Source organism: Vicia villosa, linkage group LG3 (assembly GCF_029867415.1).
Source record: "Vicia villosa cultivar HV-30 ecotype Madison, WI linkage group LG3, Vvil1.0, whole genome shotgun sequence".
Lineage (NCBI taxonomy): Eukaryota > Viridiplantae > Streptophyta > Magnoliopsida > Fabales > Fabaceae > Vicia > Vicia villosa.
In genome coordinates, this window is record NC_081182.1 from 83,600,368 (window position 1) to 83,625,564 (window position 25,197).

A 25,197-nucleotide genomic window follows, 5' to 3' on the forward strand; every position below is an offset into this window, starting at 1 on the left:
GATGAAGCCATTGTTTCGGGTTAGTGTTTGGTTTTGGGTGTTGTAATCTCAAGTAGTATTAAGCAATATTGTTTGTGTGTGTTGTAATGTTTAGAAATATTGGTTGTCTTAAATAGGATAAGATATTGCTCTATTGTGCACTGTGTATCAACATGCTTACAGCCTTGCACACCGTTCAAATTCAGTCAATAGATTCCAACATGACGAGACTAGACAGACGCACACTGATCTATGTCTGTTCTAATGATTCCAAGATGATGTGACTATACAGACACACATTGATTTATGTCTATCTCAAGATTCCAAATTGATTGTAAAAGACAAACGCACAATGATCAATATTTGTTAGCTTACTTAATGTTTGCAACAACCACAACAAACACAACAACCACATCAACTTTAATTAAATGATCCAAGGTCTGATTACACCATAATAAAGTTTGCAACATATACTTGGAAACCCTTCCAATAACTGGTAGAACACGAAATTACATTGCAACAATACAATAACACAAAACAAGTGGATTTTCAAGTATGATATGTACGACCACATCATAGACAATTTAAACTACTCAATTATAACTGCTAGAACAAGTGGATTTTCAACGCCTCAATTAACTTCTCCACTGTGTCTCCAAAACATTATATCCACATCCACATCATCTTCCACACGATCCCAATAATACATGTAGGTGCCTTCTGGGTTATTATCCGACAATATAATGTATGGACAACGATAATCTATTTGTTTAACTTTCCTGGTTGGACCATCCAGTTGACGAAACCCGGTATTGATGGATCTAACAATTCTCTTGAAATCCCAATGCAGGTTCAGACAAACCCTCATATGACTACCTTCCTCAAATAACAAAACACTACAGCCCAAACAGACGCCATTTATAACTATTGGAAGTAAGAACAACAAAAGATTTGATACTTCAACCTCCACACACACCTCTATTTATAGAAAAGCCTACCACTTTTTTAGCGGGAAAATGTTGTACAATATTTTATTTTTGGCGGGAAATATTATTGTTACTTATTAATAACTTATTTATTTATTGACGACGTTGTAACGATAAAATATCAATTCATTGAAATATGCGTTGAGCATTTGATTGAACGGTAAAGAAATTACAGAAATCAAAGAAACTGCAACATCTAAGAAATTACAACGGTTAAAACAATGCCTTCCCTGTCCTCCATCATCCGAGTGCTTTGGATGTCGTCCTCCATATTCTCCCACCAACGTTGCCTTTCAAGTACAATACCACCCCTTGTTCTAAGCCTCTTGATACTTCTGATCTCTTCGCCGGGATTGTACTCCCCATCCAAAAACCTCAGGATAGTCCTCTTGAGTTGGTCCATGGAATGGATATTCCAAAACATAACCGGCAAGAGAGGTTTGACGGGAGAGAATATGACATGCCCGTTCCTTCTATGATACTCCGGTTATTAGTCGAGCCGCTTCACGGGTGGTGGAGGCTCTGATCTCCGGTGCGCGTCATATGGCCTAATGCGAGATCTCATCCTTAATTTGCGTGTGTAGTCTTTCACACATAAGAAACCCTAATTTATAGATGGACGCACGCCTATTTTACTGTCCATAACACAGACGGTATGGGACATCAGGACAGCTTCACTACAGGACAAAACAAAAACCCTAATTTTCAAAAAATTAGGATTTCCTAGAAGGCGTCGTACCATATGGCGCAAAGGAACAAATTTTGCCAAGAAGGCGCCAAACCAAAAATGCGCATATGTATCAAACCTTATTGAATGCGCCAAATTATATGGTGCATATGTTGATGTGCCAAAATTGGTGGTCCCCACCTGTCACGCTTGCGTCTGAATGATTCCTGTCTGTTGCATGCGTCTAAAACGATTCCAGCAAGTTCCTATGATATGAAACGATTCCTGCTACTATTGCATGCATGCCACACTATCTTGTCACCGACTGCTACTATTGCATGCATGCCACCCTATCCTGTCTCCTACTTCTGCTCTGCATGCATGTCACCATGTCCTGTCACCGAAAGCTATGCTGCATGCATGCCACCCAATTCTGCATAAGCAACACCTAACACAACTGAATGTGTTGACATGTCCAACATGCAGCATGTTACCGTTTCAGCCTTCTCACTATATAGCTTTCCCTCTGCATATTTCCCATCACCATCACACATTTACTCTCACCAAAATCGTTTTGTTTTCAAACTCCAAATTTCCAGTCTTTAAGCATGTCTCTCTTAACCATGGGAAACACCCACCGGGGAACCAGGGAAAACATTGAAACATTTGTAAGTATTTTACTTATAGTTACAAGCCTATTATGTTATAACTGCATATTAATACTTACATAATTTTTTTCAGGACGCTGCCCAATTCCGCACACGTAGTCACTCTATCGTCACTCCAGATGAACGTATAAAACCATATTTACAATTTGCTGGTTTCGAGGTGTTGCACCCCAAAATTTGCCCTCTTTTATATGCTATAAGTTACGGTAGACGTTTATTTCGTCTCCCAAAAATCAAGAAAAATAATAAAGATTTCTTATATGTGGTAGCCTCAATCGTTGATTCAACTGAGATTTATTAGATTTCATGTCGAGATGTTGTTATGTGCCACAACTCTTATCTTCTCCAAGGATCATTAAGGCGTTATTGCTATGTTGGATTGGAATTCGAACAAGAATCATGGCATAAAGAAATAAGGGGGCGGTCAAGACTTTCGTTTGTTGCTTTTAATGCAATGTAATTTGGTCCATTGATTGAATTAGGATTGCATTGAAGTGAAGTTCGTTCAAGTGATGATTTAAGTTCAAAATGCTTTATTGTTTAGGATTGGATCAAAATTGTTTGTAGCATACAAGGATGGAGAGTGTATTCATACAAGAATGGAGGGTGTATTCATGTATCATTACAAAAAAAAAAAGTTGAGTTACAAACTCTATTACAAAAGGCCCATAAAAAATTCAATACTCATTACAAAAAAAAAAAGAGACTTTACACCCAAAATCTAAAGCCCATTTCATACAAAATTACAAAAATTCAATCACAAAAATTATACAAAAAAATCATATCCAACTACAATATCATCCTTGTTACAACAACACAAAGGCAGCCAATTTGCAATGGAACTCCAACAAACCGTAGCTGCAACAAATAAACTGACCTACAGCCTTCACCTGCATAATGAAACCGATTCAAGTCGACTCAGTCCAGGAAAATAAAACAGTTCAGAAATATAAACCAAACGGAAACCGGTTCGAAGAAAAAGCTAATCAGTGATATGAAAGCGGCTGAAATCGGAAACAACTGGAAGAAGAAAAGGACTGAACCGGTTCACAAAAGGAGAAAAAGAGTTGAGTAACAGAAATTCATGGAAAAAAAACTCAGCACATAACAGAATTCACAAACTGGCAACAAACTTCATCTCTCTCCCTCGATTCACCTTTTTCAGCACCTTCAATTCCTCTCCATTGAACTCACAAAAAACGCAGAATCTCTGCATCTTCACCTTCTTCATCGATTCAACCTTCATCGATTCAACCTTCACCATAATCTTTATCAATTCTTCAACCATCACCATAACCTTCTCCATCAATTCTTCAACATTCAATCTTTTTCACCTCTCCAATTCAATCACCATGAAAATGCAACAAAAAGGCAACAGTAATCATAACAGAATCATCAAAAAAAGAATAACAGAAAAAGAGATTGAACAGAATAGAAACTCACCAAAAAAAAATCGTAACAAACTCGGAACGCTCCTTCAACCTTCTTCTCCGAATCTCCAAATCTCTGAACCTGGGAATCTCCATAATTTTCTTCAATCTTCTTCACCAATTCTTTCTCCCTTTCTTCAACCTTCATCGCACATCTCCATTCATCAACAAGAAAAGAAAATCGTAACTGAATTCACACAGAAAAATCATAAAGGAAGAGTTAGAGAATCACCTTCAGAATCCTCACCTGCTTCATACGATTCATCAACACTGAATCATCACCATAATCATCTTCATCTTCCCATATTCAAATCCTTCAAACAAATTCAACACGCGCATAACAGCAACGATTTCCATACAAAATTTCCTCAGTTTCAACGAATCTTCAACAGAACCTATCAATCATCAATTTTCAATTTCATCACCGCACAACATCACGAACCTCTCGATCTTCATCTTCAGATCACACAAATTCTCCGATTCACTTCTCATGATTCAATCAATCTTCAAAGATCCTCTCACTGCGAGCAACTTCATTTAATCATCATCATCGATAATCAGACACGAGAGATTGATAAAGACGTCGTAGAAACTGAGACATGTGAGGCGAGAGCGAGTGAGAGGAGTGTGTGCTTGATCGCTCGTGGCGGAAAACCGGCGAAGCTTGGCGGAGGCGATGGAGATGTGCGCCGTTTCGATCGGAGGAGAACTCGACCCCTGTCGCCGCCATTTGCGATCTCGTGAGATGGAGGAAGGAGAAAGCTGAAGATGAATCATCACACGTAACCCTAATTCTTGCTTTTTATTACTTAATCTCAATTGTTTGTAAATAAGTGCAATTAACATAGGATTTAATCTGAGTTTAATTTGGTTAACAGAGTTTAATTAGATTTTATTGTTAATTGAGAAAAAATGATAAAGAAAATGTGAACAATGAAATTGATTTGGATCTGAATCTGTTGGGCCTTCTGCGCTCTTATGCTGTTCAAACCCCCTCATGAGCCCATTGCCAGCGATTTTTGACATAGAAATTCATAACAAAAAACTCTGTTGGGCTTATCCCATTGGGCTGCTGCGCCTGAATACTGTATACACCACTGGCTTTTAGCTTGAAACCCCCCTGTGTGCATATTTTTCACATTAGATTTAATTGTTCTAACTAGTTTGCTCCCTATTTCTTTTAGCCAATAAAAATGACATAAATCGATTGTTTTGTTAAACTTTTGCATGATAAAAAATGAATAAAAATATGTAATCTTTTTTTGTTAGACTTTTGCATGATAATATAGAATAAAAATGTCATGAAAAATATTATGTTTGATTAGATTTTTGCTTAATAAAATAATCAAAAAACATGTGATACATTTTGCTTGTTAGAAATTAATTGTTTAGTCACATAGTTTTATTCTAATTTCTAGATAAAAATGCCATAAAAAACAATTTAATCTTGTTAGACTTTGTTTTAGATTTTACTTAGAATTTAACTTCTATCATCTTCTATGGTGGGTGCGTGCGTCCTTGTTATTACTGATTTGTTTGCTGAGATGTGCGAGGTACTTTGAGAGAGTTCGATTGTGATTTGATTGCTTCGTGTTCCACTTTATTTGTGGGACACGAATTTGCTTTCGATGCGACTTGATTTGCATCGTATTCCACTTTATTTGTGGGACACGAACGTATTCCCGATGCGATTCACCTGATCTCTCATTCGTTGAGATGTATATTCTTGCGATGTCTGGATTGTATTTCTTGCAGGTTGCTTGTGTGGTTGTGTTTGATACGCACCACATAGCGGTTGTGATTTATTTTCACACCGCAACGCTTTGACGATTATGATGGACTCCTGGCTTTGCTGGATGTTAGATTACGTGAAGTTTCTTAGTTCTGCTTGCGTTGCTAGCTCACTGCGGATTTGCTATCCGCTCGGTATCTCCTTGTCCCTTTTACTCTTTCACGCACCATACGATGCCATGAGAAGTAGGGTAGGCATGCAACATCATTCATAACATGAGAAGTAGGGTAGACATTCATCTGGCCAATCCCTCGAAAGAGGCTCTGTTTTTGTCTATTTACTGTTTTCAGTCTATTTCCAGTCATTTGTTTGTTCAACCGTCTCGGAGGACTTTCCCCGTGGACGGTAGCTTCGGAGGACTTTCCCCGTTAGCTAGAACGTTTATTTCTAGTCATTTGTTTGTTCAACCGTCTCGGAGGACTTTCCCCGTGGACGGTGGCTTCGGAGGACTTTCCCCGTTAGCTAGAACGTTTATTTCCCGTTATTTGCTTGTTCACCCGTCTCGGAGGACTTTCCCCGTGGACGGTAGCTTCGGAGGACTTTCCCCGTTAGCTAGAACGTTTATTTCCAGTTATTGTCTTGTTCACTCGTCTCGGAGGACTTTCCCCGTGGATGGGAGCTTCGGAGGACTTTCCCCGTTAGCTAGAACGTTTATTTCCCGTTATTTTCTTGTTCAACCGTCTCGGAGAACTTTCCCCGTGGACGGTGGCTTCGGAGGACTTTCCCCGTTAGCTAGAACGTCTCCCTATTTCCCAGGTCACTACTTCGGTAGTTTGCTTGCTTTACGAGCTGAGCTCGTTTGTGTGTTGCATTTGCATTGATTACTACTTCGGTAGTTTGTTTGTTTCTTGAGTGGAGCTCGATTGTATGCCATATGGTTGTGATGCTTGTTCACTATCTTCTTATCTGCGATGCCTGTTCGTATGATATCTTTGTGATGCTTGTTCACACACCTGTACATGTATGCCTGTTACATGTTGTTTGCGATGCCTGTTCGCATTTTTATTCGTGATACTTGTTCACATTTGACGTGTATGCCTGTTACATGTTTGCCATGCATGTATGCCTGTTACGTGTATGTCATTTATCTGTTATGCCTGTTAGTATGATATCACTTGTGATGCCTGTTCACACATTCACATTCGTGTATGCCTGTTACACGTTTGTTTTCTTTTTGCGATGCCTGTTCGCATGTTCTTATCTGTGATGCCTGTTCACATGCCATGTTTGCTAGGATCTTTGTGACGCTCCTTGTTTGCATGCTCCCTTAGGGTGCTCGGTTCCGTTTCGCTAGGAGACGCGAATCGAGATAGAAACAGAAACTTTTGGGCCGAACTACGGCGCTCTGATTTCTCCACTGCACATTGGAGGTACATAGGCACAGGGTACGAACACCCTAGCGAGCGAACTTTTCTCTTTCTTTATTTTGTTCGACCTTTTCCTTTTTTGTTGTTTTGTTCGACTTTTTTTCCTTTACCTTATTTGCTTGCTATTTGCATATTTCCTGTTATCTGTATATCCTCCATTGCATGTTTTCCTTAGCACATAACATGATACACACACACACACCCTTAGATTGAAAATTAGCAAGAATGGATCCTGTGGAGTACCACAGACGTGAGGGGTGTTAATACCTTCCCCTCACGTAACAGACACCCTTACCCGTTCTTTGAGACCTGTGCTTTTATTTGGTTTTCTTCGATATTTTCCATTCCTGTGCGTAGGATAAATAGATGTTCGATGGCGACTTCATTGTTTTTGTTTCGATGAGTTTTCCTGTTGCTTCACGAGGCCATCAGCAGCATCGCAGAGTCATCCATAGATCACAAATTTGTTATGGCCTTGTTAGAACGTTGGAGGCCGGAGACCCACACATTCCATCTTCCAACAAGGGAGTGCACTATAACCCTGGAGGATGTACATGTGAATACAAGATTACACTCAAAGATGTTTTTGATTTATGGCAAACTCAAATGAGCATCCAAACAACAAGGAGGAATCAGAAAAGCAAAGCATTTGATCACTCATGAAAGCACAAGATGATCCACTATGCATATAAGTCGACTCAACACAAGCTGGACATGAAAAATGCAGAAAATCAGCAGTTAGGTCGACCTACTGTCAACCCAGGTCGACCTAAAATGAAGGAAAATCCATATACTTCTGCTAGGTCGACTCACAGACCATTCAGGTCGACTCAAAATGAAGAAATCTTCATACCAGTCTGCTAGGTCGACCTACATAGCAACTAGGTCGACCTAATCTGAGAAAAAGTTCCCAGAACGCACCAGAAGAGGATTCTGGTCGACCTACTTCTTCAACAGGTCGACCTAACTGGGAGCAAAATTCAGCAAGCACTGCTAGGTCGACCTAACCTCTACAAGAGGTCGACCTAACTGATCAAGAAAGTCCAAAATTCAGTTATTCTTGATTCCAACTGTTATGCAATCATATATATTGTGCAAGGGTTAATTATTCAAGCAACACCAACGACTGAAAGATACACAAACGCTTCTCATCTTCGTTCTTCATCATCTCCAACACAATTACACATAATCATTCTTGCGTTGCGGGTTAGTGATGAGTTCGATAACGTCCATGGAACGGAATTGAAGATTCCTAGTGGGTGAAGGTTTGTGGGGTTTGTTGGTGAATAAAATCTGCGGGTTTTGTCCTCCACGACGGGTGGTTCTTGGGGGTTTTTATCAAGAGGCGTTCATTGAGGATTCGGCTGAGTGTAACGATTGAGGAACGGGGAGTTCAAGGAATCAAGACACTGCAGAAGGGAATCAAAGTGAAGCTCTTGGATAACCTTGATCTGGCTCAAGATTAAGGGGGAAGAAGATTCAAAGGATCGACATAATTGGTTTATCGTTTATCGCTTTGTTATCTTCTTTGTATATACTACTTTCAACATTAATGAAAGATTACCCAATTTCAATTTGGAATTGGGGGCAGACGTAGTCGTAGCGAGGACGATCGACGAACTGCCTAAACAAATATCGTGTTCTTGTCGCTTTTACTTTCTCTTTTACTTTCTGTTCATAATTGGTTATAAGTGCAAAATTGATCAACGATTCAAGTGTTAAAATTGTGAATTAAAGTTCTGCACAAACATCACAATTCACCACAACTTGAATCACTATCAAATTGAACCTATCACCAAGTGTTTGTGTTTTTGCTTTATCCAATCTTACTGCATTGCAAATCAAAGTTGTCAATTTAGAAGTTAATTGGATTTCAGTTGTTAAACGTATTGGTTAGCTATCATATTACTTCACCATCAATTCCACTTACTTTTTGGTTTTGAAACACATACGACCTTTGCAATAGCGGTCCAGAATAGACGCAAGTCGATTCAGAACCGCTTTCGCTCGAGTCTGTAGAAAAATCTGTAAAAACTTAGTGAGATCTATTCACCCCCCCTCTAGATCTATAGGCCAGCGTCTAACAAGTGGCATCAAGAGCTCTGGTTTATTCCGTGCTACGTGAAACACTTATTGGAAAGATGGCTTCTGGACCTAAAGGGGCTCATAATAGAGCTCCAGTTTTCAACGGAGAAAACTACGGCTATTGGAAGGATTGTATGTGTGTCCATATCAATGCAATTGATAGGAACATATGGACAGCTATTGTCAATGGTCCATTTCAGATCACTATGACAAATGCAGCTGGTGCAGTTGTTCCAAAACCAGAAGATACTTGGAATGCTGAAGATGAAAAGAAATATGCATACGATTGGAAAGCGAGAAACATTCTAATCTCAGCTCTAGGAGTTGATGAATACTATCGCGTTTCCCATTGTAGATCAGCTAAAGCTATGTGGGACACATTGCAAGTTGCCCACGAGGGAACGGATGATGTCAAACTAGCTAGGATCAATACGTTAACTCAAGAGTTCGAACTTTTCCACATGGAAGATGGTGAAACCATCGAAAGCATGCAGAAAAGATTCGTTCACCTGAAAAATCGATTAAATTCTCTTGATAGACCTGTTTCCAATGCAGTTGCTACTAACAAAATCTTAAGGTGTTTGAACAGGGAATGGCAGCCCAAAGTTACAGCAATTAAGGAAGCAAATGATCTCAACACTTTAGACATTACCACTCTCTTTGGTAAACTAGAGGAACATGAACAGCATCTTAAATGCCTTGACATGCATGAGAAGAGGACAAAGAAAGAAAAGAACATGGAGAAAGAGGTAGAGAAGAAGTCAATAGCTCTAAAAGCTTCGAGCTCCAAGACCTCAAAACGAGAGCCAAAGGATAGTGAGACTAGTGATGACGAAGACTCCGATGATGAAGAAATGAGACTGTTTGTGCGAAGGTACAACAAGTATATAAAGAAAAATGGAGCAAAACATTCTGACAAAGGGTTGATCAACTATAGAAAGCAATCAAACAAGTTCAAACAAGATGACAATAACAAAGGAAAAATCAAAGGTCCTTGCTTCAATTGTGGCAAAGTCGGTCACTACAAACCGGATTGTCCATATCTTGAGAAGGAGAAAGAGACGAACCAAAGAAAAGGTCACAACAAATCTAGAAGAGCCTACATAACATGGGAAAGTGATTCATCTAGTGAAGACTCATCAAGCGATGAAGAAGAATCGGTAAACTTATGTCTTACAGCTCATCAACACAAGAAAAAGAAACGTGTAAGTCATCTTAAACCTGAACTTGTAGATAAGGTATCTCATGATCAATTAAAATTAGCTTTTGAAAAACTACATAGAGATGCAATTGAAGCTTTCAAACTTTTGGCCTCAAATAAGAAAATCTTTTCATACCTTGAATCAAAAGTTGAGAAGACCGAAAAGGATATGGAAGCTTTAAAACAATCTATGTTAGACATTCAAAAGGATAAAGTTGATATTGATCCTACGTCATGGTTTGGTTGTGAGACATGTCATATTTGGCAAAAAGAAGTAAGAGATCTAAAAGTCAAGTTAGACAAGGCTCTACAACCAAAAATAACTTTTGCAGTTGATCCAAATAAGTTCAAAAGATCATATACTCCGTTATATAGTAAATACACTTTTGTACCTAAAGTATCAACTAGCAAGACAGCTCATTCTCATCATATTACCTGTCATTATTGTTGCAAAAAGGGTCATACCATTGAAAAATGCAAATTTAGGAGAATCTTAGTTCCTAAAGGAGTGTTTCAATGGTTGCCTAAGTGCAACACATTATGTACTCACCAATTAGGACCCAATGAAGATTGGGGACCTTCCACTCTAAATTAATCTTGCAGGAAAAGTGTCTTGACATCATTGATAGGTGATGATCCCATTGATAAAGGATGTTCAAGACACATAAAAGAAGGCATATCTCTCTTGGTATGTCATCTATGAAGACAGTTTGAAGAATCATACTTGGCAAAGGAAACGTAGGTGTCCTAGCCACAGCAAATGTATGAGATACATTACAAATACAGATATTCCGAGAAACACATAGGACGCAGTACTTGATGTGCAAATTGGCAAGTTGCATTGCAAAGAGATTTTAAACCTATTCTTAGCAGAATATTGTTTGGGACTATGTCCCGCATCCGGGAGAACATCGAGTAATTAATACTAGATAAGCTTTTCGCAAGAATCAACCTGTGAAACATTCCATCAAAACAATTCATTATCAAATCTAGGAGTATGGCACACTGACAAGAAGACTCCACACAATGATGACAAAACACCTACATATTGAGAAAGCGGTAACATGTTTATTGTTCACTTCCAAAAATTTTATTGATGCTATAATATGCTATCAATTAACATGCTTATAGTGACTTCATGTGCTCTTATCTACTCTTCTCAAATACTTATGTATATGTGTTCATCATTTCATTCATAACATACAATGGTTGTGCATTCAAGCAAATGACAAAACAAAAATACATCATATAGAAACATTTCTAAGGCACTTTCATCATTGAAAGCAACTTAGGTCGACCTACCCTGTATTTGAGTCGACCTACATAAGAAGTTTCTTTAGAAAAACCAAAAAGGTCCAGTTGCGTCGACCTACTCACAAATTAGGTCGACCTAATTTGGTCATTTGTATTGTTACTTCTGTTAGGTCGACCCAGCTTCACTTTAGGTCGACCTACTGCGTAAACTTTTCCATATTTGGGCCTGTTAGGTCGACCCGACCCAATATCATGCATTCAAAACATTCCATTCTTGCATTCCCTCTCATTCTCATCTCTTTTGGTACGGCTAACCCTAACTCCTCAAACTCAAAAACTGTTCAAAATCATCCTTCTTACACAAAATCATCAACAACTATGCCTCCAAAATCAAGAAAGGGAAAGGAAGTTGCATCTGGATCATCCTCACAACCGGTAAGTGCTGTAGCCCTTGTTCACCCTGATTGTAGAGATAATTTTGAAAAATGGCAAATGAAAAGGAAAGTAGTGAAGCAGTACATTTTCAATCAACATGTTGCTAAAAATATGCATATTCCTGAAGTTGTGAGTCTTATTGAGCATCAAAATGTTCATCCCCTTTTGGAATGTGCCACACCATACTGTGAGAACACTGTTAGGGCATTCTATGCAGGGTTCACAAGAGAAGCAGGCTGTAATTTTAGGTTTAAGATGGGGTCAAGATCTCATATCGTTGACAAACGTGCTTGGATCAGTATCTTTGGTCTCAACATTGTAGGCGATGAATTACGTATAGAAGACGGGGACGTACCGGGAGTCTATGATCATGTGGCCTACATGAAGTCTATCCTCAAAGATCCTTCCGTCTTTGACAAACCTAATGAAACAATAACAGCCGGTCACCTGAAGAGAGATCCTAGGCTTCTAAATTGGGTCATCTCAAGAGTCATTCGACCACGAGCAGGCGGATTTTCCAGAATTGAAAGGAATGAGATTATGTTGATGTACTTGATTCAAAACAGAACACGTGTGCACTGGCCACACTTTCTAACTGCTAAGTTTGAGGAAGTAAAGCAGAAGACTACTGCTCTTTGTTATGGCTCGATCATACAAACAATTGTGAACCATTTCGGCATGAAGCTCGATGGATTATCATACATTAGCATGAAACAGAACCAGGACTTTTCCCAAACAACCTTAACTCTCATGGGATATCATTGGGATCCAAATAGGGAAACCTATTATCTCATTCAAAAGGGGACCGGAAAAATCATCTACAACTATGATGATCCTACAGAATTTGGTCACACTGCAGAAAATGAAGAAGAAGGAAATGATCAAGAAATAGCAAATGATGAGGATCATACCATGGAAGATGCAGCTCATGACACGGATGCAAATTGGAGATATGTTCCGCCACAACAAGAGGATATCCCTTGGGGATACACAGCTCCACCTCCTCCTGATCAATCCAACATAATATCTATGCTTGAAGCTATGCAACTTCAACAACAGCAGAATTTTGAAACTCAACAGCTTCAATTTCAAACAATGCAACAGCTTCAACAAGAGAGATATGAGGAACAACAACGTCAATATCAATCGTTGTACGGCTTGGTTCAGGAACAAAAGAACGATTTTGAGACGTTTGCATCCAACTCTGTATTGAGGCAGAATCAGTTTGAAGAAACGGCATTGCATCGCCATGCTAACATAAGCCAAAGCTTCAATACTCTTAACATGTCTGTGCTGGATTTGTTGGAACAGGTTGAGGAAGATCGACCTCATACATTTCAAAGAGGAAGAGGAAGAAGGGGCAGGCGTTAGGACATATCGTTTATCATATCATCATTTCATTGCATTTCATGTCATTAAGTTCTTTTTGTTAAAACATTATATGATGTAATACTCTTTGTTGTCTTTTATTAATCTCTTGGACTACTATGTATGTTGTTGGTTTTCTTTAAAACATGTTTAGTTCTTATGATTTCACCATTTACATGTTATCTATCTCTATGACTATCGGTATTCTTTATTTCTCGTGTTACTCTCCTACTCTGTTTTCTTGCTTCTCTTTTTGATGTTGTCAAAGGGGGAGATAAATACAATAGATGCTGAGTGTACGGGGGAGCTTTGTGAAGAGACTTCTTGGTTGAGAGATAGATGCTGGATGTACGGGGGAGCCTTGTTGAGTCTTCATCACTTACTACCAAAGCTTTTGACTATTGGTTTGCCATCATCAAAAAGGGGGAGTATGTGAATACAAGATTACACTCAAAGATGTTTTTGATTTATGGCAAACTCAAATGAGCATCCAAACAACAAGGAGGAATCAGAAAAGCAAAGCATTTGATCACTCATGAAAGCACAAGATGATCCACTATGCATATAAGTCGACTCAACACAAGCTGGACATGAAAAATGCAGAAAATCAGCAGTTAGGTCGACCTACTGTCAACCCAGGTCGACCTAAAATGAAGGAAAATCCATATACTTCTGCTAGGTCGACTCACAGACCATTCAGGTCGACTCAAAATGAAGAAATCTTCATACCAGTCTGCTAGGTCGACCTACATAGCAACTAGGTCGACCTAATCTGAGAAAAAGTTCCCAGAACGCACCAGAAGAGGATTCTGGTCGACCTACTTCTTCAACAGGTCGACCTAACTGGGAGCAAAATTCAGCAAGCACTGCTAGGTCGACCTAACCTCTACAAGAGGTCGACCTAACTGATCAAGAAAGTCCAAAATTCAGTTATTCTTGATTCCAACTGTTATGCAATCATATATATTGTGCAAGGGTTAATTATTCAAGCAACACCAACGACTGAAAGATACACAAACGCTTCTCATCTTCGTTCTTCATCATCTCCAACACAATTACACATAATCATTCTTGCGTTGCGGGTTAGTGATGAGTTCGATAACGTCCATGGAACGGAATTGAAGATTCCTAGTGGGTGAAGGTTTGTGGGGTTTGTTGGTGAATAAAATCTGCGGGTTTTGTCCTCCACGACGGGTGGTTCTTGGGGGTTTTTATCAAGAGGCGTTCATTGAGGATTCGGCTGAGTGTAACGATTGAGGAACGGGGAGTTCAAGGAATCAAGACACTGCAGAAGGGAATCAAAGTGAAGCTCTTGGATAACCTTGATCTGGCTCAAGATTAAGGGGGAAGAAGATTCAAAGGATCGACATAATTGGTTTATCGTTTATCGCTTTGTTATCTTCTTTGTATATACTACTTTCAACATTAATGAAAGATTACCCAATTTCAATTTGGAATTGGGGGCAGACGTAGTCGTAGCGAGGACGATCGACGAACTGCCTAAACAAATATCGTGTTCTTGTCGCTTTTACTTTCTCTTTTACTTTCTGTTCATAATTGGTTATAAGTGCAAAATTGATCAACGATTCAAGTGTTAAAATTGTGAATTAAAGTTCTGCACAAACATCACAATTCACCACAACTTGAATCACTATCAAATTGAACCTATCACCAAGTGTTTGTGTTTTTGCTTTATCCAATCTTACTGCATTGCAAATCAAAGTTGTCAATTTAGAAGTTAATTGGATTTCAGTTGTTAAACGTATTGGTTAGCTATCATATTACTTCACCATCAATTCCACTTACTTTTTGGTTTTGAAACACATACGACCTTTGCAATAGCGGTCCAGAATAGACGCAAGTCGATTCAGAACCGCTTTCGCTCGAGTCTGTAGAAAAATCTGTAAAAACTTAGTGAGATCTATTCACCCCCCCTCTAGATCTATAGGCCAGCGTCTAACAGTACACATGTTGTTAGGCCTTCCAGTAGACGGTAAGGCCAATAATGGTTGTGTAATGCAAGCCAATTCCCTTTGCCAGCAGACATTGGGTATAGATCTGATAGAGGGAGACACAGGTTCTAGGGGACAGGGTGTAAACCTCAAGAACTTAAAGATATATTATTCTAACTTTCAGTTGAATGAAGATTCTTCCGAAGAAACGATACTCGTGAAAACCAGGTGTTACCTGATCTTTCTCTTTGGAAACGTTTTATTTCCAGACAGTACCGGAAAGACCGTAAATTTTATGTATTTACGTTTGTTAATGGATTTTAATAGAATGAGTCGATATAGTTAGGGGTCTGCTGTCATGGATACGTTGTACCAATCCCTTTGCAAGAATGCAAAAAACGATTCTTGTACATTCTATAAATGCACTCTATTGGTGCAAGTTTGGGGGTGGTGGAGAATGCATATATTGGCCCCAGTAAACAGAACCAACTGGACCTTCCCATATGCAATGAGGTAATTTTTTAATTCATATTTTTAATGCAAAATAAATTGATTAGGATTTACTTTAACTGGCACATTTAAATTGCGTTTTAGATTTTACGTTAAAAAGATGGACTTCACAAAAAATCAGCGGTCAAATATCACAATGTACCGACAGCTGATTGATCACTTACGACCCGATGATGTATAATCTCTAATCTTTTCCTCTTTTATAAGTGTCTTTTTTATAAATATTTGGCCGAAATAATGTATAAGTCTTATGCATGCAGTTTATCTGGAGACCGTATCTATAACGCCCAGAAATTTGATTATTCGCTTAATCTAGACGTTCAGAGTGTTTAGTGAAGTTTTCGTATTTTGAGACAATTTAGTCGGTATTAGTTCGAGATAGCGGATTGATATTTAATCAAGAGTTTGATATTTTCATTATTAGAAATATTATTGGAATAATATTTGAAGTTTTGGGAATTTTCTGAGTAATTAAGATTAATTAGAGCAGAAATATGATATATTGGTGGCATTTGGATTATCGGTGTTAATTTAAGAAGCGTATTTGAATTTATTAAGTTAAAATTCGGATTTTAGTCGGACGGTCGAAGAATAATATTAAGAATAATATTATTTACAAGCCGAAATTTACTATATTGTTGGAATATTATTAAAGGTGATATAATTGATTATTTGAGTTATTTAGTCTTATTGGGCCTAAATTAGTTTGTGAAGGATAATAAAAAGGAAGTGAAAGACTAAGCCCAATTAGAATGATAAAATTAGAGTTTTAGAGATGAGAAAGAGTAGTGGTCATTTTTGGAGAAAATAAGAATAGAAGAGAAAGAGGCAAGTTTTGGAGAAGATGAACAAAGCTTGAAGATTTCCATCCATGGTGCCCAATCGGAAGTGTGAATCGGAGACCCATTGAGTTGCTTCAATTGATAAGGTAAGGGTGGGGTTCTCTTCCTATAATAGGGCTTATGAAACCTTGTATGTGGGGAAAATTGGGTGTGTAGATTTATTGCATTATCTTGTGTTGATTGTTGTTGTTCATAGAAAATTGAAATTGGAAAATAATGTTGTTGTTGTTGTGAGTTAGATATAGTAATTAAATTTGGAAATAAATTGATTAAGAGTCTGTGCGACGGCTGTTATACCTTTAATGGTCGGCATCTACAATATAAGAAAGATAGGTGTTCTGGAAAATCCAAAAATGCCCCTCTGCTCATTTGTGAAGCCACGTGGATGCTGTATTACAAAGTCTTGCTCTTTCTATGATGGAGTCCCCTAACTCATTTCTTGCAACAAAACCAAAAAAGCTGCGCTTCATCTTCTCCTCTTTCTACTTCCTTCTTCCCCTTTTCTCCATCCTCATTTTCACCAAACTGCGCTTCATCTTCATCTTTCCATTTTTCACCAAACTGCGCTTCATCTTCACCGTTTGGGGTCTAAATAATCCACATCTGCTGATTCAATGGTATGTTTGATAGTTATTGAGATTTCAATTTTAGGGTTTTCTTTCTTTTTGTATATTTGTTGGAAAAATTCAATATTTTTTGGATTTTGAATCATCGATTTTCTTTGTTTTGTTATATTCATTGGAAAAATAATCTTTATGGGTTTTGAATCTCACCTTCCTGCAGCCACCGTATCTACAATAGTTTCGAGCACTTTCATGTCTTAGGGTTTCCAGATCTGACACTTTCATGGCTAAGGATTTGCAGATCCGTCACTTTTTGTTTATGAAATTTCTTCGATTTGTATCGGTTTGTTTGTTGAGTAGTTAGACATTATTGTGTCTTTGGTTTTGTATGTATTTCTGATTTGTATCGGTTTTTATGTTTTGACATTCAGATCTGTAGCGGCATCAACGGGTTACCGACGATTAGTGTGGTGGTGGTGGAAATGGGTTTCCACACAGACAGCGGTAAGCGGGTTGCATATGATTGGAGTGTCGTGTTCATATCTCAGGGTAAATTTCTTTATTTGCTGTTAAATTTGATATGAGAAAGAGTTCTTTCTATGGCTTATTTTGCATTCAACTTCTATTCGTAGTATTAGGAGGACTCATGGCTGAAAGTGCAAAGAAATTGCAGGTATTTTCCTAATAAAAAGAATGGTTAATCTATCATATAAGGAGTAACAAACGCAGCTCGATCATTGATAGGGCTACAGGATCAACGAATTTGACTGACACGGTAAGTAGCTGAATTGATATCTATCAATAGGTTTAATAATTGTGATTTTTCTTAATACTATTTAGATTATTGAACTGGATTTCAGAAACCATATCTTATGAAGCTTAGCGAAGATCAAATGGGCCAACTTCTCTCTGCCTTTTGGATTTAGGCCAACCGAATGTTGAAGCTATAGCTCATTCATTTATATTGACACTAATTGTTTTGCGCATGAAGGTAGTTTATCGTTGCATATCCACACTGATTATTTTGATTATTTTAGTCATTAATTCTGAATATGTATTACTATGGATCATACAAATAATTGCCAAAATATAGAATTAACTGAAATATACTATCAAATATATATATTAATTAATGCAATTAAATAAGAATATACAGTCATAATATGTATTAATTAAAATTTAATAATTATAATATACCACTACTCGTGCGGACACACGGAAAATACATTGAATCGTGTGCATACATGGGTCACGAGACCAAAATTATTGTAAATGCACGGATAATCAAACCAAAATAATTGTGAATGCACGGATAATATAGGAGTACACGTGTGAGAGCCCGAATAACCAAATCATAATTATTATCTAATATGTCTTTCTTTTACATACTCAAACTAATTACAATTTCGCCATCCACAGCATATATTAACACTTAGGCTAAATATATTACATGCAATATTTTACTAACAAAATCAATAAAAGTTTTTTGTTCCCTTATTCTAATTACTTAACAAAGTTTTATTCTACTTTCTAATACAACAACAATTGCTAATATTTGTGCAATTCCTATTTTATTTGATTTTTTATGTAATTTTTTGAACAAGCCGATCCAACCTACACCAGTGCACGGGTATCCCACTATTCAGTACCGTGTAGACGCACGGGTAATCGCACACACGAGTGACACACAAGTACCGTGTGAACGCACGGGTAACCAGACCAAAATCTATGTGAACGCACGGGTAACCAGACCAAAATCTATGTGAATGCACGGGTTACCCGACCAAAATTTATATGAACGCACGGGTTATTATATTTTTAATCCAAAATACACTAATTTTTAAAATAATATATGATTAATTAAAATATATATTACGGTTACCATGGTTTCTGTTTTTAATTTCTGATATAAACTGATTCTACCATTTTCATACTTTTTATTTAATTGTTTTAACATATATTGAATTTCCTATTTCTCTTATATATGTTTAGTTAGTGGAATTTATACAATATTGATAACATTTATTTTTTATTTATATTATACCTTTTTTTTATAATTGTTTTAACTTTTTTTAAATAATACAAAATCTATATTTCAATTTTATATGAAAATACATTTCAATTTTTTTATTTAATATTATATCTATACGTATCTGATAAACCCGGTTCAACCCACACCAGAACCCGTGCGAATGCACGGGTATCCCATTAATATTCAAAATATTAAATATTAACGGGAGCACGAAGTTATTGATAAATTTTGGATTTTTTTCTATTGATATTCAACTTATTATAAATTTTGGATATTAATTTTTTTTTGACATTTGTATTTTTTATGTAATTATATCAATGTTTATAATTTTTTATTTTTTCTTTTCCACTTTAAAGTATATATGTTTTTTATTTTATATTAAATATTTCCCGATTTTAAATTAAATACAAACTCTTTCTGATATAACCGCTTCTTATTTTTTTAGATATTTTTTTAACCACTTACTTAATCATTTTACTAATCTATTAGGTAACCATCACATTGTTATCACAAGTTATATTTATTTTACATACTTCAATATATATATATATATATATATATATATATATATATATATATATATATATATATATATATATATATATATATATATATATATATATATATATATATATATATATATATATATATATATATATATATATATAATATAAATGAAAGTATATTTACAACTCTCCCATAATATCTGGTATGCAAGTATTCTCTTTGAGACAGTGATTTCTTTTATTCGATATTTACTTTTAAAAAATATCCAACCTACCTGTTTTTTTACTTATACTATCAATTTTTTTATTTTACTAATTTTTATATACTAAATATATTATATTATCAAGTGGGGACTTAAAACAAATGCGCGTCCCGTACCAGAACCCGTGCAAACGCACGGGTTAGTTACTAGTTCATATCAAAACTCCTAAAGGTACTAAAATTACCAGAATGGAACTTCTACTAAGCAAGGCATCTTCAAAAGTTCTAATTTTGTTAGTACGGATGTAGTGGTCACTACTGCGTCATAATTGATACTGTAGAAACATTTCTCACATTTGTAAACCGACTATAATCAACAGGTGTCAAAATATAATAGCTTAGCCATTCGGTTTGGCTTTGGCTGGTGTGAAACATGCCGCAAATTTTAATGTTGCATCCTGTAGAATGTAGAATGTATAGATGCTGCTGTTGTAAGAAAAAACACCACACGGTTTTGTTTTTAGTCTAGATGGTTCATTTGTCACTTTAATAATTTTTTTAATAAATGTTTTTAAATCCATTTCCCTGGCGGACGGCAGTGTAATGGTCTTTGCTAACAGTTTCCAAGTGGTCATAATTTTACTAAATGTATATATATAATATTATACCATGGCAATAGAATCATGAATATGAAATTTATAGTTAGAAACAATATGAAGTGTATAACAGCAGTGATATAAATTAATAATAATAATAATGTAAAACAGTCTCGTTTGATCGAAATAATCTAATTAAGCGATATAATTAGTTGTTCGGAATTTGATGAAAATTGACGTGGTAGCTAAGTTTAATTAGTACATGAACGTGGTGGTGTTCTTTTGTCGAAATTGTGATATTAATCGATCGATTAATTAATGAATGAATTAATGTCCAATAAGCCTATTTAATTAGAAAATACCTAGACTTAGATTAATTATTCGGTTTGTCGGTAAATAACGGTATCTTGAGAATTTAACTGAACGAATCGAATAACCGATAAAGAATAGAATTCTGTCCGAATTAACCGGTTGAGCTGTGTTTTTAGTGACTTGGGAGTATAACCCGAAAATTCGTAAAGTTGTGAATATTAAGGATTTAACCGGAAATTAGATAACCGATAGTGACGCAGGATATACCCGATTAATTAGAGATTATTAGGAGAATAAATTTGGTTAATTGAAAGGGGCTTGTAGAGGACATCTTGAGGTTTCCAAAAAGTCCTAGAACTCATCCATATCTTAAAAATTGAGAGAGATATGCCTTGTCAAAGTTGGTCGATTTTGGATGAAAAATGTGAAGCAAATAAGGGTTAAACTTGGATTTTTTCCAAATGGGCCTATTCTTTTATGATCCAAACTTGCTTATAAGAGTATTAAGAAGCTCCAAACTCAAGCCCACGATTATTTGACCTTTATTTTATTTTATGTGAATTTTTATTCAATAAAAAGGTCAATTTAATCAAATATTTGGAAGAAAAATATAAAAGATTTGTTTTGGTTTATTTTCCAATCTATTTCAATCACATAAATGCCTTATATTTGGTATAATTTCGTGGAAAAAGGGGATTGATAAAAAGAGATTGGATTTAGGCCAATTTTAGCAAGTTTTAAAGAAGATTTTCCAATCAAATACCAATCTTTGATTCATCAAAATTCAGGCCAATTTTGTTGACCTAAACTTCTTACTATAAGTACCTAAGTGCTACAGATTATGAGGAGGTTTTTTTGGACAAGGATTTTGTAACCAAAAGCCATAGCCGAGTGCTTGAAATTCCAAGAAAAAAGCAAAAATCGTTTTTGGGGTTAGAGAGGAATTCAAGGATTCTTGGTGATTCAAACATGCTCCTGAAACGTTGCTGAAACCATTTGGATCATCTCCGAGGCCTCGCACTCAGAATCGTCGCACACACAAGCCACGGTTTGCTCATTTTTTTTTTCAAACTCAATTGCAATGATTTACGCATGATTAGCACCATTTGAACGCATATTTATAATTACCTTATTGTTATGATGCTTTTTGGTTCGTTTGATTTAAGTTTAAGTGCAAGGTTGAAGATTCACCATTATTAGGGTTCTTAAGCTTCAAATTGGGGAATTTTGAATCGAGGCAAAATTGGAAGAAATTAAGGGTTCCATCGTGATCAGAGCATAACCTTTGGTGAATCTGGGTATTTATCTCCTTTCTTATTCGTTTTGGCTACGGAGGTGCTTACGGCTTTCATTAAAAAGGCTAGTGTTTTGGTAGATTTTCGAGGCTTTAAGATTAATGCGGAGGAGGAGGTAAATATGCTCTAATTTATAGAAGATAACGTCATATTAGCGGAAGGTGACACCGTGAATTTATGGACCATAAAATCGATCCATAGGGGCTTTGATTTAATGTCGGGTTTGAGGGTGAACTTTCACAAAAGCTACATCTACGAAATCAATGTGGATGAGGGGTATTTAGAAGCAGCGTCTATCTTTCTATCTTGTAAAATTGATAAGCTTCCTTTTAAATTCCTTTGTGTAAGGGTGGGAGATAGTCCGAGGAAGCTTTCGATGTAGAGGGAATTGATTTCGGTTTTGAAAAACAAGTTAGCCGTGTTGAAAGGAATGCATCTCAATTTTGTGGGCCGGGTGTGTTTTATCAATTCAATCCTAAATGCCATCCCCATTTATTCTCTTTCTTTCTACAAAGCTCCATCTAAGATTCTTAAAGAAATTCGGGCCTTTCAAAGTAAGTTTCTTTGGAGCGGGAACGATATAACAAGATTCATCCATTGGGTAAGTTGGAACACTGCTTGTAAAGCGTGCGATGAAGGAGGCCTAGGGGTTAAGAATGTAGAAGTGATGAACATTGCGTTACTTAGTAAATGGAAGTGGAGAATTTTGTCGGATGAAGAGGCGGTTTGGCGGAACATTCTTACTTCTATATACGGTAACGTGAAGAGGAAGGTGCTTATCGATGATATATCCATTGTTGAGAAAAGGGACTCAATATGGTGGCGGGACATCCTCTTATCTGACAATTATATTTCTTTGCAGAACCATAACTTTTTAGGGGTTGTGGAGTGTTTTGTTAGTAACGGTATGGACACTCCGTTCTGGTACAGCAGCTGAGCAGCGTTTCAACCGCTTTTTCAAGCCTATCCGGAGCTATTCGTGGTGGCCAAGGACGACTCCATGACAGTGGCAAAAGCTTGCTCGGGGGTGGTTCAATGCTGGAAAGCTGTCGTTGTTCTGCAGGACAACAACGCCGATTGAGGCCCCTTGTGGCAGGAGTTGTGTGACTTCACCTCCCACATAGTTTTACGTGATTCTGTTAAGGACGCCTTCGCTTGGCGCATTAATCCGAAAGGAGTTTTCACAGTGAAATCGTGTTACGAGTGGTTTATAGCAAAGTATCGGATCCACCTATCAACTCTAATGTGGTTAATGTTTCCTCTTACATTTGGAAGGTGAAAGCACCATCAAAATCATATTCTTTGGCTGGCGGGTCATCCACGACAAAATCGCCACTAAGGATCATCTTCACAAAAGAGGTATTTTGGATAACTACAACTTGCTTTGTGTTTTCTATTTGGAAGAAGGTTTTAGAGTGGATAGGACCAGTCGCGGGGTTATCCTTGGATGAGTTAGAGGATTTTTCTTTTGCTGTTGAGAAGGTGACGTTCTTAGTCTGAAGGGATATTGTAGCGGTCATTTGGTTAGCTACGGTGTGGTGTATTTGGAAGAGGCGAAATGCGATAATTTTCAATAATGAGTCCTTTAGTTCTTCGGAATGTATGTCGGAGATCATTCTCAATTCTTGGAATTGGTTATGTGCTAGCTATAAATTAGTGAACAATTGTAATTTTTTTGTGTGGAGCAGTCATCCTCTCATTTGTTTTGAATAGTCGAGGTTCTCCATTTGTATCGGGTGGAGTATCCCTTATACTCTCTTTAAATCTCATTGCCTATTGGAAAAAAAAACCATACTTGCCTGAGACTTTTGATCATCGTGTATTAAAAAATAGGCTTAAATGCACTTTTGGTCCTTGTAAGTTAGCGAATTTTTGATTTTCGTCCTTGTAAGTTAGCGAGTTTTTTTATTTTCGTCCTTGTAAGTTATTTTTTTAGTTTGAGTCCCTAAAATCAAAATCCACAGGAAATTTCGCAGGAAATCCGCAGAAAACCTACAGATTTTGACTTTAGGGACTAAATCTCAAGCAAAAAGTAAGATATAGGGACTCAATAAAAAATACTTACAGGGACGAAAATCAAAAACTCGCTAACTTACAGGGACCAAAAGTGCATTTAAGCCTAAAAAATATGATATTTGTGTTTATATATATATATATATATATATATATATATATATATATATATATATATATATATATATATATATATATATATATATATATATATATATATATATATATATATATATATATATTATTTGGTATGATTCCTTTTACTATTTGATATTTAGAATGCGTGTTTCTTGGTTTAAGATTATATTTCTGAGAATATTATTTCTAGAATTATTATTTCCTAAAAATAGTAATTGATTTAATGAAAATTCACCGATAATATAAAGCAGTTTTATATTGTCAGTAAAATTATAACTGTTAATACTTATAGAAATTTGAATTTTTTTAAATAACATATAAAATATTTTTTTTAAGGGTTGTGATGCAGTGATCATGTAAAACATTTTACACTGATATGCATTACCTTAAAGCTCAATAATAATAACATTTGTTTAACTTGTTTAATTTTAAATAAAAAAAATAAAAAATTATTATTATTATGGGTGATAGTTGAAAGTTAGAGGTTGTTTAACTTATTTCATGTGAACATTTTATTCTCACTCTTTACGTTTTAGAATAAGAATTGAAAACTACGTGTAAATGAAACTTTTTGGAATAAAAATTTCTTGGAATAACTTTTTAAAATTTGAATAAAAAATGAGAATATTGCATTCCCATTGTGATATTCCCATGAATATTTTTTGTAATCATTAAACAAACACACCTTTAATCTTCTTTAATTGTTTAAATTAATTTTCCAAAAGATTAAATTTATTTATAATTTACTAAAAAATAATATTATAAGTGTTTTTATGCCTAATAATAAAATAAAGTGTAATACAAGTATGTTTGAAATGGTAGTATAATTTGTAACCGATAAGTCATTGAATAATTCATAGCCATAGATGACGCAATAATAAGTCAAGAATTACCTCCGTAGTTGTAGTTGTAGCTGAAATATAAAGCAAACGGTTAAAAATTGTGATAATAAAAAATATATCATCCTTATAAATTGCAACCATTCCATCATCAAAACCAGATCT

General features: G+C 36.2%; 1 protein-coding gene and 1 long non-coding RNA gene across 5 annotated transcripts; one reads left to right on the forward strand and one right to left on the reverse strand.

The window, feature by feature from the left end:
* Positions 1 to 2,810: 2,810 nt before the first annotated feature.
* LOC131662090 (uncharacterized) lies at positions 2,811 to 4,101 on the reverse strand. Its single transcript, XR_009301382.1, has 2 exons — positions 3,963 to 4,101; positions 2,811 to 3,872 (listed from the first exon to the last, which is right to left on the reverse strand). It is a non-coding gene; the product is annotated as an uncharacterized LOC131662090 (long non-coding RNA).
* A 583-nt stretch (positions 4,102 to 4,684) lies between these two features.
* LOC131662089 (uncharacterized) lies at positions 4,685 to 18,553 on the forward strand. Of its 4 annotated transcripts, XM_058931780.1 has the most exons (5): positions 4,685 to 15,697; positions 15,779 to 15,869; positions 15,955 to 17,153; positions 17,531 to 17,874; positions 17,960 to 18,553. In XM_058931780.1, the coding sequence occupies exon 1, from the start codon at positions 9,031 to 9,033 to the stop codon at positions 10,768 to 10,770; it is 1,740 nt and encodes a 579-aa protein (XP_058787763.1). In that variant the 5' UTR covers positions 4,685 to 9,030; the 3' UTR covers positions 10,771 to 15,697; positions 15,779 to 15,869; positions 15,955 to 17,153; positions 17,531 to 17,874; positions 17,960 to 18,553. The 4 variants fall into 4 exon arrangements, with proteins under 4 accessions (XP_058787763.1, XP_058787765.1, XP_058787764.1 ...); XM_058931782.1 differs by having other exon boundaries at positions 4,685 to 17,153; positions 17,531 to 17,648; positions 17,732 to 17,874; XM_058931781.1 differs by having other exon boundaries at positions 4,685 to 17,153; positions 17,531 to 17,648; positions 17,773 to 17,874.
* Positions 18,554 to 25,197: the final 6,644 nt, after the last annotated feature.

Excerpts from the sequence above, each read along its gene's own strand:
- LOC131662089 (XM_058931779.1), top strand. The coding sequence starts at position 9,031 with ATGGCTTCTGGACCTAAAGGGGCTCATAATAGAGCTCCAGTTTTCAAC.